Here is a 22,246-nt window from a genome sequence, read left to right as displayed (position 1 = left end):
TCCAATAAACGTAGGAAGCCCAAATTTCCCATGTTCATTCTTGACACTTTACTTACAAACGTTCAGTATGTTTCATTTCGTGGCCGTGCCCCGTAACGAACTTTCAAAAATAACGTCTTCTTTTTGGTGGTTCTCACCATTATGCCGTAAGGAACTTTCGGAACTGACCTCTCCTTTTGGTGGTTTCATTCCTTATTTCCGTTAACAGAGGATTTATTTCACGACAGAGTTGCACAAGGCCCACCCCAGTCCCCCTTCCTTTTCCTGCACGGCTGCTGTCTCAACACCTACCATGTGGTTAGCTCCCTGCCTATATACATTAACGACATCCCACGCACATGTGCCTCCTCACTTGCTTCCTTACTTTCCTCAGTTGACTGTTTGTCGTTCTCACTGCTCCCTTCTTCTTTACTCCACCTCTTCAAACCTGTTATTGTTCACCTTGCTTCACGTCTTCCTGCTGGTGACTCCTGCCTTTTCATTTACTCCACCGCTTCAAGGCTGTCATTGTTGGGCTTCCTTTCTTGCTCACGTACGTCTTCCTGGTGTTGATTTCTGCTTTTCATTCCCTGCTCCACCGTTTCTCGCCTTCCTTCGTACTTCTTCTTTCTCAACGGGTGCAAGTTTACCCCGAATAACATGCCTATTCTGGTTATCACTGTCAATCACAATTTCACCGACCTGTACCCAGTGGTTTCCATGCCCCAAGATTGCGCCTGCCTCTTTCATTCTCTCTTACTTACTGTATTCCATGGCCATATCAGTCTCCGCCTCGATATCCGCAGAGACATTGTGTCTTGTGTATTGAATGACTGGGACAAGCTCAAGGTGTGGACCGATGACGGTACAGGAGACAATTATACTATACAGGACCACTAGAGCAGTGAAATGCTTAAGCTCTCAACCTATGGTTCTGCATGTGAACTGATAGCAGCTGCGGAATTTTTCGTTGTCGCTTTCAAGTAATAGAAATGGGAACATATTTTACACTTTTGGACAACCGGGAATGCCTGTTAAACATCTTAGATCCACGGGTAGCAATTTGGGTAGTGGACATTTCGATGTTTATGACTGTTTCAACTCTGACAACGTGGACACACAGGTTTCAATGAAACCTGTTGCATCTTTACAATGGTTGACAAACGTGGAATGTAACTTAAATACAACACACCCTCCAAATACGAACCTGATTGAAAGAATTAATGATAATCAAATCCACGATGACAGCAACACTCATAACAGTGACAAAGCAATTACATTGACAATCATGTTACGTTATATTTAAAATGTTTCCTTTTCTTTTTCATAACTTCTTTAACACACTTCTCCGCTGCGAAACACGGGTATTTAGCTAGTGTGTATGTATATAGATATAGATATACATAGATATACATACATACAGTGGGTACGGAAAGTATTCAGACCCCCTTCAATTTTTCACTTTGTTATATTGCAGCCATTTGCTAAAATCATTTAAATTAATTTTTTTCCCTCATTAATGTACACACAGCACCCCATATTGATAGACAAAAAAAAGAATTTTTGAAATTGTTGCATATTTATTAAAAAAGAAAAACTGAAATATCACATGGTCCTAAGTATTCAGACCCTTTGCTCAGTATTTAGTAGAAGCACCCTTTTGAGCTAATACAGCCATGAGTCTTCTTGGGAAAGATGCAACAAGTTTTTCACACCTGGATTTGGGGATCTTCTGCCATTCCTCCTTGCAGATCCTCTCCAGTTCTGTCAGGTTGGATGGTAAACGTTGGTGGACAGCCATTTTTAGGTCTCTCCAGAGATGCTCAATTGGGTTTAAGTCAGGGCTCTGGCTGGGCCATTCAAGAACAGTCAGAGAGTTGTTGTGAAGCCACTCCTTCGTTATTTTAGCTGTGTGCTTAGGGTCATTGTCTTGTTGGAAGGTAAACCTTCGGCCCAGTCTGAGGTCCTTAGCACTCTGGAGAAGGTTTTTGGCCAGGATATCCCTGTACTTGGCCGCATTCATGTTTCCCTCGATTGCAACCAGTCGTCCTGTCCCTGCAGCTGAAAAACACCCCCACAGCATGATGCTGCCACCGCCATGCTTCACTGTGGGGACTGTATTGGACAAGTGATGAGCAGTGCCTGGTTGTCTCCACACATACCGCTTAGAATTAAGGCCAAAAAGTTCTATCTTGGTCTCATCAGACATCTCAGAGTCCTTCAGGTGTCTTTTAGCAAACTCCATGCGGGCTGTCATGTGTCTTGCACTGAGGAGAGGCTTCTGACAGGCCACTCTGCCATAAAGCCCTGACTGGTGGAGGGCTGCAGTGATGGTTGACTTTCTACAACTTTCTCCCATCTCCTGAGTGCATCTCTGGAGCTCAGCCAAAGTGATCTTTGGGTTCTTCTTTACCTCTCTCACCAAGGCTCTTCTCCCCCAGTAGCTCAGCTTGGCCGGACGGCCAGCTCTAGGAAGGGTTCTGGTCGTCCCAAACGTCTTCCATTTAAGGATTATGGAGGCCACTGTGCTCTCGGGAACCTTAAGTGCAGCAGAAATTTTTTTGTAACCTTGGCCAGATCTGTGCCTTGCCACAATTCTGTCTCTGAGCTCTTCAGGCAGTTCCTTTGCCCTCATGATTCTCATTTGCTCTGACATGCATTGTGAGCTGTAAGGTCTTATATAGACAGGTGTGTGGCTTTCCTAATCAAGTCCAATCAGTATAATCAAACACAACTGGACTCAAATGAAGGTGATCTCAAAGATGATCAGAAGAAATGGAAAGCACCCGAGTTAAATATATGAGTGTCACAGCAAAGGGTCTGAATACTTAGGACCATGTGATATTTCAGTTTTTCTTTTTTAATAAATCTGCAACAATTTCAAAAATTCTTTTTTTCGTCTGTCAATATGGGGTGCTGTGTGTACATTAATGAGTAGGGATGGGAATCGAAAACCGGTTCTTGTTGAGAACCGGTTCCCACTGTTTCAATTCCATGGAATTGTTTGCCATTTTTGCAAACGAGTCCCCTATCGATTCCAGTCGCCTCGAATGACGTCACCGCGTTGCGTAGCGTCATTTACCCAGCAGGAAACATGGCGCCTAAGCGGCACAAACACTCAAAAGTTTGGTTATACTTTACGAGAAAGGATGACAACAGGGCAACTTGCAATACTTGCAAAGTAGATATTTCATCAAAGGGAGGAAACACTACGAATATGCAAAAGCATTTGCTCACGCGATAACCTTAAATGAATGTCGTGTTTTTGATCCGCTCCGGACTAGTGAATCTCAACCCAGCAGCAGCGGTAACGTTTGCACGTCCTCTCCCGTTAATACGGCAGGTAACTAATCAACTAACATTGCATATTATGTTAGCGCGATTTGCCTTATTGCAAAACCTGCTATTACTGTGCATTGCATTTAGATGACCATGACGAGAGAGACAGACAGAGTCTGGCTGGCTTAGATGCTGGCAGTTCTCGCTGCAGTCTACCGGTAGCTTCTCCTTTCACAGAGGCGGGGAAAAGTAAAAATTCCTTCCTGAAAAAGCAGATATGCTTATATTTCTGCAAAAGAATTGTTAATTCTCCATAGTTGATGGTTGCAGAATTGCACAGTGCACAGTTCCATTGGACTTGAGTTGATTGTATTTGTTGCTGGCTGATGTAGTTTTATTTTTGAGTGCTCAGCTCATATATACTTTTAAAAAGGAGAGTGTAAATGTTACTGGACATTCTTGTGTAATTGCCACAGAATTATTTATGTTATACTTTGTTGTTGCTACAGAAGAATATTTATTTTATTATTATTTTACATTTACAAATTTGTTTCTGGGGACCCCGTGGCACCCCATCGAGGAGCCGTAGGCTGTGAATCTCTTAAGATCTCACTGTTGGGTTTGTAAGGTCATGCTACTCCTAAATTTCTGTCTTGTTCAAAGATAAGATATAAAACAAAGTTCTAAGCTAATCGACCTGTGTGTTCTCCTTTTTTAAAAATAAGAATCGATAGGAGAATCGATAAAGAATCAAATTGTTAAACAGAATCGAAAATGGAATCGGAATCGTGAAAATCTTATCAATTCCCATCCCTATTAATGAGCAAAAAAATTAATTTAAATGATTTTAGCAAATGGCTGCAATATAACAGTGAAAAATTGAAGGGGGTCTGAATACTTTCCGTACCCACTGTACATACATACAGTACAGTACATATATATATATATATATATATATATATATATATATATATATATATATATATATATATATATATATATGAGAGAGAGAAGGTTTGGGTTTTTAGTAGACTTTTCCAATGTCGATGGTTCATCGTAATCAGAAGCTTGCTGTCTGTCGGTTGACCAGGGTAACGAGAGCACCTCTGATCTTTGCAGTTCAAATTCACCACCCCTATGTTTGAGTGCCACCTTCATGAGACATTGAATTGGTTTAGAAATGTGACACTTGGTGAGCTTGTCTAATTGTTGCCACTGAGTTTTAAGCAAAATTCATGAATGGTTGCCCCAAGATATACAGTATATAGTCTCATTGAAGCCAGACGTACAATATGTGTCCAACTACTGGGAAAAACATCACTTCCATTCTCAGTGCATGTGGGACTTTGCCATAACTGTGCTTTGTCCTTTATTTTTGTGTCCTGTCCTGTTTGTGATTTACATGGCCAGGATATCAAGGCACTGCCTTTTTCAGGTGATGTGGTCCTATTGCCTTCATTGGACTCCAGCACGCATTGGGATGGTTGGTGACAGAGTGTAAAGAGGCAGTGATGAGGATTGGCACCTCCACATCTGAGGTAGAAAAGGTAGTCTGTCCTTTCCGTGTGGGTGGTGCGTTACTACCTCAAGTTGAGTAATTTAAGTACCTCAGGGTCTTATCCACAAGTGAAAGGAAAAGGGATAGAGAGATCTACAGGTGGAGTGCAGCGGCGAGTGCATTTATGCGGTCGATATACAGATCTGTAGTGGTTGAGAAGGAGCTGAGTCAGAAGGCAAAGCTCTCGATTTGCCAGTCAGTCTACGTCCCTACCCTCAGCTATGGTCATGAGCTTTGGGTGATGACCGAAAGAATGAGATCACAGGTACAAGAGGCCAGAATGATCTTTCTCCGCCGGGTTTTCGGACTCTCCCTTAGAGACAGGGTGAGAAGCACAGACATCTTTGAATAGAGCTGCTGACCCTTTGCATCGAGTGGAGCCAGTTGAAATAATTTGGGCATCTGATACGGATGCCTTCGTGTAGAAGTTTTATGGCACAACCAGTTATAGGAGGAGACACCAGGGCTCACAGGGATGATTATATCTCGTAGATAGACTGGAAACACCTTGGGATCCCAAAGCGTGAGTTGACAAGTGTGGTTGTGTAAAGGGACGTACGATCCTCACTGTTGCCTCCGTGACCCGGTTTCAGATACGTGCTGGAAAATAAAGAATGATAGATAAGTGGTTGGTGCTATTTCATCCCAACCCATTAATGCCGTCGGTCATTTATTGTAAGTGGTATAGTTTTCCGGATGTAATTTCTGTGCCATTGCATGACATTTGCACTCAAATTGACCAAAAGTGATGATCACGCAGTTTCAGTTTCCAGAAAACATGAGATAAATCTTATGCTTGTGATAGAAGGAAGCAAATTCTGTGGTAGGAAAAGGAACTGCTTGTGGTTTCTTCGCCCAGTCATCCAAAGACCACACAATGCATTACTTTAGGGTATACTCAGACCTACTGTATGCTTTGATGTTTGCATTTTCTTTCTGATTCAACCTCTTCTGTAGTTTCTTTCATTCTATCCGACATGGATGACTAGCATTGAGCAGTACAGCCTTGGGTGCAAACAACATTAAATGCAAAAGGGGGGCAATGCTTTCATTGCCATTTTCACTTGTCTGATCATTAAGGAATATTTCTTCTCTTTCAGGGCTAATTTTTTTTTTTCCTTTTGTCCCAAGGTCCCTGACCTGACTATCCCAGGGCTTAATACTTTTTTCAAAAAACTTTCTGAAAAGCTCACACAACAATGGTTTCACACATAAATTAAAATGCTTATTTATGACAAATGTCACTCTGTTTTATACAATACAATACAATTTATTTTTTGTATAGCCCAAAATCATCCTCATTGTATCATCCTCGATACAATAGAAATATTAAAAGTACAGAGCAGATGATATCACATCTGAGACCACTCCCAATTTTTCTTGACACTGATCAACCAAAGAAACCACTTTTATTGTGAAAGTGAAAACAGATCTCCACAAAGTGGGCTACACCAATTAAAAAATATAAAGCACAAAATAATTGACCACATAAGTATTCTCCTTTTTCCAGTCAGTCTTTGGCAGATGCATGTTTGGCAGCCATGATGTCCCTGTTGCTGTGCTCACATCCTCTTGGACCACTCAGAGTCGTGACTTTTCACCTCCCACTTCAATGCATTCACATGAATTTCCTGTCTGACTTTATGGAGAAACACAAGGTTGCTGATGCTTTGTTACTTGATCTGCAGAAACAAAAAAAAAAAGAGAGGCTTTTTTGTGGAAATAAAGAGTAAAGTATTAAATGTGTGTTTTGTCTTGGTAGAGTAATATATTGCTCTACTTTCTCCTTTTGTATTATTAATATGTAGCCTTTGTCAGAATGCCTGTCATCTCACAGACTTACCACAGTGTTTAAGGTATTGTACCATATAACGCCTCCCCACCTTCCCTTCTATATGTTTAACCTCAGGCAATTAGGTGTAGTAAAATACCAGCAGGAGTTAAGTTACACATAAAATAATGTATTATTGGTAATATTCATAAATAATAACAATATGCAAAGTACATTTGAATATTGGCAACCATACAACCTGATTAAATGGTGAGGTGTAGTTTCAGGCGGCACACAGACTTGTTAGTTACTTAAAAAATGTCTCTAGTTAAAGCATCATTCAGCTTTCTTCAGAACAGGCTGCATTGCCTGTCTCAATATGGCTGCCGAGTTGTGCTCTCTTCTTCAGTTCATGGTGTGATGGTCTTCATCACTTTGGTAAGAGAGATATGCTTCTTCATCATATGTTGGTTAGTAAGAGAGAGAGAATGTGGTTGAACAAGCAGATTTATAGATTCTCTGTCCAACCCCTACAGCCAATAGGACATCATGGTACTTAAAAGCTTCTGATAGAAGCCAGTTTCAAACAGCCATACTTCAGACCAATGGGGCAAAGACAATCTTAACACCTGCCATCCCCCAAAACCATATGTTAACGTAACCTGGCTTCCTTGCGGGGGTTGAAAGACTTTAGCAGAGAAATACTCCTCAAATTGGTTTAAAGCACACCTCCCCATCTCTGTTGTAAAATTTAAAGAGACACATTCCTAAAGGGGGGTGGGGGATAAACACTAATGTAACACTAAATTACATTGCTTTGCCTAAATTACAAATAAAGACATACAAAATATTCATCAAGTTACAGTGGAACCTCGGTTCATAGCCATAATTCGTTGCAAAACTGAACAGAAGCAATTTCCCCCATAGGATTGTATGTAAATACAATTAATCCATTCCAGACCATAAGAACTGTATGTAAATATATATATATTTTTTAAGTTTTTAAGCACAAATATAGTTCATTAAACCATAGAATGCACAGTGTAATAGTAAACTAAATGTAAAAACATTGAATAACATTGAGAAAACCTTGAACAACAGAGAAAACTAACACTGCAATTGTTTGCGCTACCAACCGCTGGCTAAAAACAATTTTTTTTTTTAATGAGTTTTAAGCACAGGGAAAAAAATGAAGATTTGAAAAAATCCGTAATTTAATAAACCACCAAGAAAAGTAACATTACAACAATGCACGCTACGAACCGATCGCTGTAAACAGAAGTGAAAACAAAATCAAGCCCAGTGCATTCTTTAACTGCCTTCCTACCTTATGCGTCCAGCTCTCTATCTCTTGTGCCTGTGTGTGTGTGTGTCTCTCTCTCTTGCGCTGCCTGTGTGTGTGTGTGTGTGTGTGTGTGTGTGTCTGTGTGTCTGTCTCTCTCTCTCTCTCTCGTGTGCCTGTGTGTGTGTGTGTCTGTCTCGCTACCTGTGTGTGCGCGTCTGTCTCTCTCTCTCTCTTGCGCTGCACTGCCTGTGTGTGTGTCGCGTGTTCTCTCGCTCTCTCTCTCTTGCTCGCTGCACAGGAAATGCACAGGGAGAGACTGAACATGTACAAACCGAAAGGGAAACTGGCTTGTTTGTATACCGAGTGTGTGGTCGTGAACCGAGGCAAAAGTTTGGTGAACTATTTGGTTGTAAACTGATTTGTACGTGTATGGAGACGTTCGTGAACCGAGGTTCCACTGTATATGCAAAATCTTACATCACAACAATGTGTATTATTTTACTCATTATGCAGTTTGACCAAATAAATGTAATTTCTGACCTCGCAGGTTATATGTTTTCTTTTGAACAATTGACTAAAATGAAAGGTTCGTGATTCTGTCCCAATTCGGACAATTCAGGTATCTTTGATTTGTCTGAACTGTCCAACTTATATTTCCGGGTTGGTAAAGCTGTAGGAATTTGAAGCGATTTATTTGTTTACTTATCAGTCTTGCCTTCTGCATTGCCGGTTATCCACCTTAATAGAATGGAAAAGTGTTTGTCTGCTGGGTCAGTCTGTTGGCGAATTACAAATGTTTTTAGTAATGTATTGCATTTGTAATTCCAAAAGATGGTGCATCACACACATCAATGCTGCTTTTACCAATCACATACCAAATTACATGTGCAAAATGCATAGGCTCCACTCTGATTGTATCCTTTTGTTGCTTTCACATAGAATTCCAGTTTGTTCGTAAAAGATGACCTTCCTCTTCTGAACTTAAGCTGTCTGTTCAGTTAAATGCCTGTCCTTGCCATGTTTTGCTCAACCCTTTCCTTAATAATTCCTTCCATTAATTTATCTGTGATGCGAATTAAACTTGCTGGCCTACAGTTGCTTGGATCTGACAGGTCACCCTTTTTTATAGAACGAGATAATATTTGCCATTTTCTAATCCTTCAGAATTGTTCAGGTGACTTACTAAAAATAGGCATCAAGGGTTTATATCCGCACTTGCTAACCCCCTTAAGCACATTTTGATAATTATTGTCTGGTCCTGGTACTTTGTTTGATGTCAGGCCTCTTTAATCTCGGCAGCTCTTCTCTCTCTACAATTTTCAAATCAATCAGTACCTTCTCAGTAGTCCCAGTTATTACTAATGTATTAATGTAAGTAAATGTAAAGGGTTAAATGTAGAATGTGAAAGTGTGAATACACAGTGGGAGATCTGAAAATTAAAAGTACAACTTATGGGAAAGGATCTGAGAGTCGTAGTGGACTGGTCACTATCAACCTCGTATATAAATCATTTATATGTACACGAGATGTTCAAAAAGTTTGTGCACTTTTTTTATTTAACTCTATTAAGAATTTCAAAAACAAATGACATCACTTTTCTACATAGTCACCTTGGTTTGCGATGCAATTTTCCCAGCATTGTACCAACTTTTTAATGCCCAATTACTACTCCTCCCGCCTTCACCATTTCCAACGAAAGTATAAAAGTGTGGAAACTTTTTGAATGTCCCTCATATATTCAAAATGGCAGCGGCCCCAGCACTGCCTCCCCCCCTGCCGGTCACCACTCTTAATGTCACCCAATTCTGATGAGGTTCCCCTCACCATCACCCTCTGCTTCCTGTGTCTGAGCCAATTCTGCACCCATCTACACACCACACCCTGAACTCCCACGTCTTGTAGTTTGATGCCCAACCTCTCATGTGACCCTTTATCGAGTGCTTTCTGAAAGTCATCAGAACATAGAAACTTCCGCATATGTCCTGAACTTTTTTCAATCTTTGTCCTCTGGTGAAGCACCCAGATGGAACGGTTATTATCTTCACAGTCTCGCCAATGTCGACCACTGCAGCGTGTAACTCGTTCCAAGTCTTCAGAGGTCTCCCCCTTACTTGTTCTCTCCAGTTTTTGTGGATTGCGTGGTTTTACAGATTTTCCGACTCTGCTTTACTGTTTCCTTTTCTAAAATATGGATTTAACTGGATAGTCCGTGACTTAGAGATTTTCTTGTCTCTATCTCCTGACTTGTACTTTTCTTGAAGTTGTTTGGAGTGTTCTTGTGTCTTCATTGTGGAGGTTAGACCAGTGGTCATCAAGTTCAGTCTGAGGGTGCAGGTTTTTGTGTCCACCCAGTTCTTTGCTTAATTGGACTTCTGCCTTAATTAAGTTACCCTTTAGTTCCTGCATTCTGTGCTTCTTGCATCCACTTAGAAACTGAGTAGGATTGTGTTAGATGGGTAAGAATTCATTCTGTTTCCCTTTTAAATGTTTAGTTTTTGAATGTTCTGGTTAGTTCATAAGCATACAGGTGGGTAACACTGCAGTAGCTGCTCCTTTCAGAGTCATTTGTGTTGGTGTTTGCTCTGCTCATCATTAATTGTCTTTATTTTATTCTATGTCAATTAGTGTTCCCTAATTCTATTTTCTTATTTATTTTGTCTTTTTTCTCTTTCTTCATCATGTAAAGCACTTTGAGCTCCACCATTTGTATGAAAATGTGCTCTAGAAATAAATGTTTTGTTGTTATTCAGATATTTAAGAAAGCAAACTCCACCCAAAATCTGGGTCAGATTTGACCCAAAGATGTTGTAAATGTTAGGAAACATTTTAAGAAACAAACGCAGTTTATGTGCCTGCATGTCCTAAGTCAATTTTCTGCATCACAGTCAATTTTCAATGTCCTGGTGGATTGTGGGGAAAAAACTAATTTCTTTATATTCTTATTATTGTGTTTTCATTTTTTTTTTCATTAATTCAACCCAGTTCAAGATAGAAAACAGTCTTCTTATTATTACACATGCTGTTGTCCCATATATGCATGTGAACACTTCTTTAAATACCATTTTAATTTAATTACTGCTGAGGTTTAATCTTAAAATGACTCTTTAGTACTGCTATTTGTTGGAAAATCCACCTCTCAACTTGTGATCAGATTATTTTTTCCTAACATTTCCTTTCTAGCATTGTCTTCTCAATGTTCACTTGGCTGTGTTATTGGTAATTGGATATTATGTTTTATTATAATTAATATCCGGTTTCAGGCTGAATTTAAACTGTTAAAAATATTGTCTTGTCTAATATTTTTGATGTATGTATGTATGTGTCACTTTTAATAGCAAATGATGAGAGAAGCAACCTCTAAACCAGGGGTCCCCAACTCTGGTCGTGGAGGGCCGCAGGTTTTCATTCTAACCCTTTTCTTAATTAGTGACCTGTTTTTGTTGCTAATTAACTTCTTTTGAATTTATTCTCCCATCGCTCCTCTGAATTGCTTCATTTCTTTCCTTCAATGGCACCCAAACAGAAATGAAATGTGAAGTGAGGGAGCCAACAGAAGACCAACTCAGTCAGGGCCTCAAACTCCAACCAATTTCACTCCAACCAGTTGCTTAATTAGACGCCAGTTCTTGTTATTTAAACTCGTTCTTTAATTCCATGGCTTGTTGCTGCTCTCATTGTGCAATAGCAGACATTTCTGAAACTGTCGATTTACTCTTTTCTAAGAGCTCTGGTCAAATGTTTTGTGGACCTGAGCAGATCGACATTCCTGAGACCTTCATCTTTCTTTATTTTCAGATACAGTACAATCCCTCTTAACCGGCCACCTTGGGACTGGACCCATGGCCGGTTGCCGCTTTGGCCGGTTAATCTGATGCATACCTATTTTCATGTAGAAAAATATTTCTAAGGTATGTACTGTACCTCTTCGACGTTCCGGAAGAAACCATATCCACGATTTCGCACACAGGTTTTATTCTCGTACGACGACTGGACAGTGTGGTGTAGCGGGTCCACAGCTCAAGTCAAAACCGCCAACTTTTTAAATAAATAATCGCCACACTTGCGGCTTAGCAAGTATGTGTGGCCAATCAGCTCCCGGGGAATTCGAGACGCAGGCGATCCTAGCTTAAGTGCACAGGTGAGGAGTGGTCCGCATCCGTAATTGTTCCCGGGAACTGCTAATTGCCACATCTGATCCACGTCCCCGTGATAAATAGAAGCGCGAGGTGGCTAGGGGGAGAACAGGAAAGAACGGGAGGTTAATGGAGAAGGAAGTAGATAGAGGAAAGCCGGTGCAGGAGAGCGAGCGAGAGCAGATTCGATGGAGCAAAGGCAGGCAGCTGGGCGGTGAATCTCTGCTGATGAGTGTTTGGCTGACACTTGGTGGGGCTGAAGAAAGCGGTCGCTCCAGCTGAGCGATCACGGAGCTGGAGTGACCGGTATTGAAGACGACTGGCTGTCGAAAGGCAGCAGCAGTCATGGAGGATTCGTGCTGGTTTAGCCCCAGCGTAAGCGCCCTGGCCGCTGGGGAATGAACCCAAGTCTCGGTCCGGATTGGAGCCCGATGTAGCCAGGGATTGGAGGGCTACCGGACCAGTGTGGAAGGCAGCTGCACCTGCAGGTAGGGCGACTCCCCTGTTGCGAAGCCCAGGGGAGCCGCCAGGTAGAAAGAAGAAGGCACCGTGGAAAATTCATAAAGGAATATGTAATCGGAAATCACTCTGAGCGTAGGAGCCCTCTCACCTTCCAGGAAAGAAGAAAGTGCATACATATGATAATAATAATAATAATAATAATAATAATAATACATTTTATTTATATAGTGCCTTTCCCATGCTCAAGGCACTTACAGAATATAATAAAGAACGGCAGTGTATACAGTATATAGCATTGTACAAACCAGATAACTAAATAAAGAAGATTAAGACAGTGAATTCTGAAAAAAAAGAACAGACAACATAATTGATGGTCTCGCACACACACACAGCTTACGTGAGCATCTTGTCGGAGAAGTAAACTGAGAGAAGGGTAATAAAGTCAAGTAGAGCTAAAAGCCATCCTGAACAGATGAGTTTTGAGTTGTTTTTTAAAAGAATTCGTGGAGTCAGCTGACCTGATTAATTTCGGTAGGTCATTCCAGAGTCTGGGCGCTATACAGCTGCAGGCCCTGCTGTCACCCATGGAGTGTAGATTAGTGTGGGGCACAACAAGATTGCCAGAATCAGAGGACCTTAGTGGGCGGGCAGGCACATAGTGATGGAGAAGGTCACTGATGTAGTTTGGCGTGAGGTTATTTAAAGCTTTGTAGGTTATTAGTAGGATTTTATATTCGATTCTGTAGGACACAGGGAGCCAGTGGAGACGGAGCAGGATGGGTGTGATGTGCTCGCTGCTGCTGGTTCGAGTAAGGACTCTTGCAGCTGAGTTTTGAATAAGCTGGAGCTGTGATATAAGATTAGAAGGGGCACCTGCCAGTAGGGAATTACAATAATCGATGCGGGATGTGATAAAAGCATGGACAAGTTTCTCAGCATTAGAGAAAGAGAGGAAGGAGCGAACACGGGATATGTTACGGAGGCGAAAGTAAGAAAGTTTCTTAATGTGATTTATGTAGGCAGAATAAGAGAGCGAGGAATCAAAAATGACACCAAGATTTATAATATAAAGAAGAACTCCGGATTAAAACTTTTTTTTTTTTTTTTTATTTTATTTTAACAGGCCGGTTAATCCGTCGGCTGGTTAATGTGAGGCCAGTTAAGAGAGATTGTACTGCAGCACCATTGACTAACAATGGGCCGTGTAATCAATGATATGCAAATTGTCCACTGCTTAATAGCCATGAGTACCATTTACAGAGAGTTGGGGAATGGCAGCAATCACAGCATTGTAAGATGGTGAAAGATGTACCCTCAGGCCCCCTCCTCGGCTCAGAGATGGTCGTTCCTTTTTCACGTAAATGGCCTCCTTGACTCCTCGCTCAAAGCAGCGTTCCTCCCTGTCCAGCATAGGAGCCCTCTCACTTTCCAGGAAAGAAGGAAGTGCATACATATAATATAAAGAAGAACTCAGGATTAAAAAAAAAATTTTTTTTATTGTATTTTATTTTAACAGGCTGGTTAATGCAAGGCCAGTTAAGAGGGATTGTACTGTATTGTATGAAGAATGCAGTTTACTGCTCATGTTTTGGCCCTTTTTGTATCTCGTTATTGTTTGACTGCTATTTAAGGAGAAAGAAACAATTAAGGTGTCTGAGTCTTTAAGAGCAAGTCAATTACAGTGATCTCAAAAGAAGTTAATTAGCAGCAGAAACAGGTCAATAATTAAGAAAAGGGGTTTGAATGAAAACCTGCAGCCACTGCGGCCCTCCAGGACTGGAGTTTGAGAACCCTGCTGTAAACCATATGTATGCAAAACTTGGAAAAAATAAGGCAATTGTTCTAAAGTCTGGTTTTGAAAAAATGAACAAAATAAGTAAATCCCTGTCAATTGCTTATGTGATGGATTTACAAAGTTTGTTTGAGTTTCATCGGTGAACACATGTCGTAAAAAAGAATTGGCATAACACACTTGAAATGAAAAGGTACAAAGCCAAAGAAGTCTGCTACAGGAATGGTCAGTGTCTTCTATTAGCTTGTTGTATTGATAACCAGTTTATTTGTCAAAGGAAATGTAACTAATAAACTGTATTGATTGTGACCTTTGAGGTGCATGTTAATACTTGAGCGATTCTTGTCATGTTGCTCTGTTCTGTTTTATGGAAGCCGTTTCAGAAGGTGTTGCCTCCTGTGCTGCAGTCTCACCTTAGTATCACTGGTGTGTCTTAGGCCAGGGGTTCTCAAGTTCAGTTCTGGGCTGGGGGGAGACCCCAAAAGGTAGCTGCTGGTTTTCATTCCAGTCAATTCTGCTTTTAATTGAACTCCTGCTTTCATTGAAACAGCTGCTGTTGTCCAAGTGACTGCGATTTCATGTCTGTTTTGTCTTGGAGAAGCTCTCGTGCTCTCATCTCTCCTTTAGAACATCCAAATCCCCTTTTTCAAATGCACATTCTGTGTCCGCTGTGAACTTAAGTTCACTTATTCTTACAAAATTTAGACATATCGACAGATTGAAATTTATTTGTCCCCTGGGGGATAGTTTGGCTTGTTCCTAAGGGGGAGAAGCTCTTTAAATAAATAACTCCATAAATTGGAAAAGTAAGTAAATATATACAGTACTGTGCAAAAGTTTTAGGCAGGTGTGAAAAAATGCTGTAAACAAAGAATGCTTTCCAAAATGGAAGTGTTAATCATTTATTTTCATCAATCAACAAAATGTAGTGAATGAACAAAAGAGAAATCTAAATCAAATCCATATTTGGTGTGACCACCCTTTGCCTTCAAAACAGAATCAATTCTTCTAGGTACACTTGCACACAGTTTTTGAAGGAACTCGGCTGGTAGGTTGTTCCAAACATCTTGGAGAACTAACCACTGATCTTCTGTGGATGTAGGCTTCCTCACATCCTTCTCTCTCTTCATGTAATCCCAGACACACTTGATGATGTTGAGATCAGGGCTCTGTGGGGGCCATACCATCACTTCCAGGACTTCTTGTTCTTCTTTACGCTGAAGATAGTTCTTAATGACTTTGGCTGTATGTTTGGGGTTGTTGTCCTGCTGCAGAATAAATTTTGGGCCAATCATACGCCTCCCTGATGGTATTGCATGATGGATAAGTATCTGCCTGTATTTCCCAGCATTGAGAACACCATTAATCCTGACCAAATCTCCAGCTCCATTTGCAGAAATGCATCCCCAAACGTTCAGGGAACCTCCACCATGCTTCACTGTTGCCTGCAGGCACTCATTATTGTAGCGCTCTCCAGCCCTTCGACGAACAAACTGCCTTCTGCTACAGCCAAATATTTCAAATTTTGACTCGTCAGTCCAGAGCACCTGCTGCCATTTTTCTGCACCCCAGTTCCTATGTTTTCGTGCATACTTGAGTCGCTTGGCCTTGTTTCCACATCGGAGGTATGGCTTTTTGGCCGCAACTCTTCCATGAAGACCACTTCTGGCCAGACTTCTCCAGACAGTAGATGGGTGTACCTGGGTCCCACTGGTTTATGCCAGTTCTGAGCTGATGGCACTGCTGGACATCTTCCGATTTCGAAGGGTAATAAGCTTGATGTGTCTTTCATCTGCTGCACTAAGTTTCCTTGGCCGACCACTGCATCTACGATCCTCAACGTTGCCCGTTTCTTTGTGCTTCTTCAAAAGAGCTTGAACAGCACATCTTGAAACCCCAGTCTGCTTTGAGATCTTTGTCTGGGAGAGACCTTGCTGATGCAGTAGAACTACCTTGTGTCTTGTTGCTGTGCTCCATCTTGCCATGACATGAAACTGTCTTCCACAACCTCACCTTGGTAGCAGAGTTTGGCTGTTCCTCACCCAGTTTGAAGCTGTTTCTGTTTCAGTTAATGACTGTGTTTCAACCTACGTGTGACATTGATGATCATTAGCACCTGTTTGGTAGAATTGGTTGATCAGACACCTGACTAGAATCCTACAAAATCCCTGACTTTGTGCAAGTGGACCTCTAAGAATTGATGCTGGTTTGAAGGCAAAAGGTAAGAACACCAAATATTGGTTTGATTTAGATTTGTCTTTTGTTCGCTCACTTTGCATTTTGTAAATTGATAACAATAAACAATCATTATTTATATTTCTGAAAGCATTCTTTGTTTACAGCATTTTTTCACACCTGCCTAAAACTTTTGCTCAGTACTGTATATCCACACACTTTCAAAAAGAAAGAAAAGTTCTGAGAGGCTCAGTGAGGCGCTGTACAGGCATATCGCTGTTGGTATAAAGGAGCCCCCGTCGCATTTCTTGACACACTTCCGCTGAATAATTCATTGAGAGGTAAGAGGATGTTCAGCATTGTTCATAATGGCACTCATTGTCTTCATTCTCTCCTCCACTGCGACCACCAGGGGGTCCAGAGTGTGTTCTGTAACTGAGCCTGCCCTTTTAATTAGCTCGTTGATTCGGTGGGCCTCTCTTGAAGTGACGTTACCAGCTCAGCACACCACACTGAGGGGGTCATAAAGTTGTAGAAGAGTGTTGCTTCCTTCATTAAAAGAACGCAGTCTCCTAAGGAAAATGAGCCTGCTATGCTCTTTTCTTATCTAGCTCCTTTGTGTTCCAAGACCACTCCAACCTATCATTGATCTGGACCCCCAAGTACTTGTAGCGTGGGCCACCTCTGCTTTCCCTCCTTGAATAGTTCTGGGCGTAGTAACTCTCGTTTTAAAATTCAAAGGAAAACAGTTTACATAAAAATGAGAAGAAAAATGAATTAATAATACAGTTTTGAGAAGGACACAAGTGTTGGTTTTCACAGAGTTTGCTGCTTCAGTGTTTTTAGATCTTTGTGTCAGATGTTTCTATGGTGTACTGAAGCAGAATTACAAGCAGTGCAGAAGTTTCAAAGGCTTTTATTGACAATGACATGAAGTTTATGCACAGAGTCCATATTTGCAGTGTTGGCCCTTCTTTCTTTTTCAAGACCTCAGCAATTCACCCTGGCAGGCTGTCAATCAACGTCTGGCCCAAATCCTGACTGATGGCAGCCATCCATTCTTGCATAGTCGATGCTTGGAGTTTGTCAGAATGTGAGGTTTTCTTTGTCCTCCTGCCTCTTGAGGATTGACTACAAGTTCTCAATGGGATTAAGGTCTAGGGAGTTTCCTGGCCATTGACCCAAACTTTCAATGTTTTGTTCCCCGAGCCACTTAGTTATCACTTCTGCCCATCATGATCCATCATACTCGAGAAGGCATTGTGGGTCCATTGTTCTTGGATTGCTGGGAGAAGTTTCTTCACAGTGACCCAACCATTGCTTTAATGCAATTGGGACTTCATAAATTCAAGAAGGAAGTGGTGTGTAGTACGGCGCACCAGGGAGGCAGGCAATCGTGCACCACATCAGGGAAGCTGGAGTAAGATGAACATTTTTTGAAGTTATCTGTTATTTGCTTTGGAAACATTTTGGTTACCGGAACTGAGATCTGAAAGCTGGTATCGATACTGAAGTCAAGATTTTAGTACCCATCCTACACTACCACCTACTCACTTGGAGAATAATTAAATGTGCTGATTGAGTATAAATGGGTTTTGGCCACCAACAGCGAAATATTTGCTTTGTATCACGGTCTGCGTGCAAGTTTAGTGCGGTAAGTGTACATGGGGCTTTACACAACTGGTTTAGAGAGCACAGAATAAAAGAAGAAAAAGGAAAAAATCAGGAGTGGTCTCCCCTCGACTTTCTCGTATACTCAGATATGGGGATGGATATTTGAGGATTGAACCGCAAGACAATGATTGTATTTTTATACTAGCTATAACTGAAATACCTGGCGTTGCCCGGGAGGAAAATAAAGTGTTGTTTTTTTTTTTAAATTGTTTGAGAAAAATACAATAAAAAAAAAACACAACTTTAAAAATAAATTAACAAAAAATGTTTCCTCCCACAGTCCAAAGACATGCAGGTTAGGTGGATTGGTGATTCTAAATTGGCCCTAGTGTGTGCTTGGTGTGTGGGTGTGTTTGTGTGTGTCCTGCGGTGGGTTGGCACCCTGCCCAGGATTGGTTCCTGCCTTGTGCCCTGTGTTGGCTGGGATTTGGCTCCAGCAGACCCCCGTGACCCTGTGTTCGGATTCAGTGGGTTGGATAATGGATGGATGGATGGATGGATGGATGGATATATACAGGTGTGTGTTTGTATGTATGTATGTATGTATGTGTGTGTATATATATATATATATATATATATATATATATATATATATATATATATATATATTTTGTGTACATTAAAGAACCATCAACATCAAATTAATAATATATTCAACAAGTATTATCAAAGTAAAGTTCAATAAATCGGACTCTGCAGCCGCTTGAGTATAAGGTAAAGTACCACTTGCGGTTAGCGGAAATAGCCTAAAAGTTGATAGTAATCTACATTTTGTACCACATACTTGTATGCAAAATTTGGTTGACCTAAATGAAAGCGTACTAAAGTTATCGTGTTTATACACGCTCACACAGACACACACACAAAGACATAATTGCAAAAATGGTATTTTCGGACTCGGGGAGGTCTAAATCATCACGATTCATCAAGATCTCGAAATGGAATTTTTAGAGGATTCCAATACTCTCCTTATACTTCGTGTACGTATACGATAAAGTCAAAGAGGTCTTAAAATCTCGATATCAAATTTTTGGACGATTACAATAATCTCCCTATACTTTGCATACGAGAAAGTAAAAAGAGCAGCTAAATTAAACGATGAGATCAATTACAAGTAAAATGACAGGAACAAAAAGCCTGTAACCGCAGGGGGGTGGCCCACCCCCACCCCCACCCAGGACTGAACTTGAGAAGCGCTTCCTTAGGCACTCTGCCCCTTTAGATGTAGTTTTGATTTCGCCAGATTAATTAACATCTGAATTTCTGTCTTTTGGGTCTGCTGTTGCTATACCAAAGAGAGCTCTCTGATTTATTTATTTTTCCTTGTTAATGTTATCTTTTCTATTTAGTTAATTTAATCTATTATTCACTTTTATGCTTACATATTTTCAATTTGTTTAAGTATCCATCAGCAGTGTTGGGATAAATTTCAGGCACTGTGTACAGCCGATTAATTTTGCTGGTGATTTGTCTGTTAATATATATTTGACTTTTATTTTTGTGTGTGTGTGACATTGGCAATGTGATTTATCTGTGCTTGCCAGACCTGTTTGATGTCAAGATATCATTATGTATGGGGGCATCGCTTGGAGAATTGCTTTTCTTTTTGTTTTATGGTGCTGTAATGTAGAACTTGGTATGGCATTGCCTTGTGATGGTGTGAATTTCAAAGTACTGTGTCTTGCAATGGCTTTAAATGTGCCTTTTCTTATAAGATATGTATAAACGAGGGTAAATCAAAAAAATAAAATTAAAGCAATTTCTATTTAAAAGTGTCTCATCCCCAATCCCATCAGGTATTCAAGTTTAATTTATGCAGTGTGAGATGTTTTTGCCTTTGATTGAAGCTGCTGAATTGCCTAAGCCGTTTTTGTCGACCATTATGGACGCACTTCCCATTCTTATGTGTATTCTGTTCTTTGGCTAACATGTTTTTCCATATGTTGCTAACATTCAAAAGAGTTTCATCTCTTCTCACCAATACAGTCTGGTTACATTCTTTAACTAAGTGTGCAACTTGGAAGGTGGAGCGGATGTAATTACACTGCGACTGGACATTTACAGTGGGCAACTCTCAAGTCGGTTTGCTTATAGCGTAGTAGGTATGATCCCCTTAGGGCGATTTATTTTGACATGGGAGTTAAGTGGTTTGTTTCTAATTGCTTTTTTTGATATACCCTCGCAGTTTTAAACAGATTGATTTATTCTTAAATTATTATTATCCTTTTTTTTTTTTTTTTTTTTTTCCTTCTTCAGGTGATTTAGAATATGATGGCTTTACCTTGAATGGAAAAACAAAACAAAAAACTGCATTGATTTCCTTTGTTTTTACTTGCATGTTTTGTTCCTCTGGCTGCTTACGCAGTACCTAAACAAGTCCACAAAGACAATCTGTCTGGAGAAGGCTGTTAGCTGTGGGAACGTCCACTCCTGTGTGCAGTGTGGTTTAATTTCATGAAGCATGCTAAGCTGTGTCAAACAATTAAGACATTTCTTGTGTTTTTTTTTTTTGTTTGTTATAATAAAAGTTTTTAATAATGCCTTTGGTTCCCACAGCTAAACATTTTTATATGTCAGAAATGAATGTCAGATGTTGGCAACCTGTGTTTATGTGTAATTTTCTCTCTTTCTGTTACAATGCTTACCCAGCAAGGACAAGTTTGGAAGGTTTGCAAAGCTTTTCACCTTCCCCGCACCCCCCCACCTCCCCAACCTCTTCCTCACTTCTCCTACTTATTTTTTCTTTTTTCTTTTTTTTTTTCGAACAGTTCCACATTTCATGACTTCTTTTTCTTTGTGCCTCACGGTTTTTGCACTTTACTGCAGCTTATGAAAAAAAAAAATGGGTCTAATTGTTTCAAGGTGGGGTCAATTCTGCGCCTTGTCAGGGTCTTCACCCATTGCACATTTTCACATTCTACTCCCTAAAAAAAATCTCCCAGATGTTTATGTCTCTGATCCACCTGCTTTACAGATGAAGAAAATTATTGAAGTCTTCATATAAGAACTAAGAAGTAAATGCTAATTCTCTTTGAGTTTCTTTGTCAGCGACTGTTTTCAGGTCTCATAGCCATTTTTAAGCAGCTGTCTCCAGCAGGGGGCGCATTCTCCCTGGGATTGTGTTCTTTATTGAATGCAGTACGGACCTGAGCCTTCTACACATCCCTCCTACAATTGCTGAGCGCTTTTAGTAGTGAGAAAAGCGCTATATAAATGCAAAGAATTAATTAATTAATTTAGTAACCATGGCGGAAATGATCAGATGAGAGAAAAATGCTACAGAGAGATAACAATATTTTACTTGCTTTAAAATGTAGCTTCCACTGCCATCGTACGATGTGTAATTATTTATACACCAGTAACTGCACGTTATACACTTGACTTGACCATTCACAGTTTTCATCGTCTTTCTCTGTACGTTTAGCATTCGTTTGCTCAGAGGTTGATACGCTTGCTGCTTCCTGAGCAGCGTCTTCTTTTCTCCACCCTAGCAGCCCACTTCTTCTCTTCTTCCATCGGCATCTTTTCACGTTAAAACTGATTTAAGTCAGTGTTTGTGTTGCAATTACTTAGTACATTTTCCTTAATTTTTCACTTAAGTCTTCAATCTGCCTCAAGAATGATTTCAGATATGAAGAGGTAGGGGAAGTGACCGCGAAGGTGGTAGGGATGAGAACGGCGCCCTGCTGTGCGCTGCCGAGAGCCGATTCTACAATAAAATAAAAATAAAAAGAAGAATAATGACGTCAGTCACCAGCCCGAAAGCGGATAGTAGATGTCATGTAGTATATATATATTTTTTTTGTTCTTTATTTCGCCTTATACAATTTCTTGTACAGTAATCCCTCCTCGATCGCGGGGGTTACGTTCCAGAACCCCCCGCGACAGGTGAAAATCCGCGAAGTAGAAACCATATGTTTATATGGTTATTTTTATATTGTCATGCTTGGGTCACAGATTTGCACAGAAACACAGGAGGTTGTAGAGAGACAGGAACTTTATTCAAACGCTGCAAAAAAACATTTATCTCTTTTTCAAAAGTTTAAACTGTGCTCCATGACAAGACAGAGATGACAGTTCCGTCTCACAATTAAAAGAATGCAAACATATCTTCCTCTTCAAAGGAGTGCGCGTCAG

General features: G+C 40.5%; 1 protein-coding gene across 1 annotated transcript in view; it reads left to right on the top strand.

The window, feature by feature from the left end:
- nckap1 (NCK-associated protein 1) overlaps window positions 1-22,246 on the top strand; it is a 272,226-nt gene that overhangs the window by 22,258 nt on the left and 227,722 nt on the right. The window contains 1 exon segment of the mRNA XM_051930467.1: window positions 20,759-20,776. Within this exon segment, the coding sequence (XP_051786427.1) occupies window positions 20,759-20,776 (18 nt within the window).

This window comes from Erpetoichthys calabaricus, chromosome 8 (assembly GCF_900747795.2).
Source record: "Erpetoichthys calabaricus chromosome 8, fErpCal1.3, whole genome shotgun sequence".
NCBI lineage: Eukaryota > Metazoa > Chordata > Cladistia > Polypteriformes > Polypteridae > Erpetoichthys > Erpetoichthys calabaricus.
The sequence above is the reverse complement of the archived record's forward strand: the minus strand, read 5'-3'. Positions and strand labels throughout refer to the sequence as shown.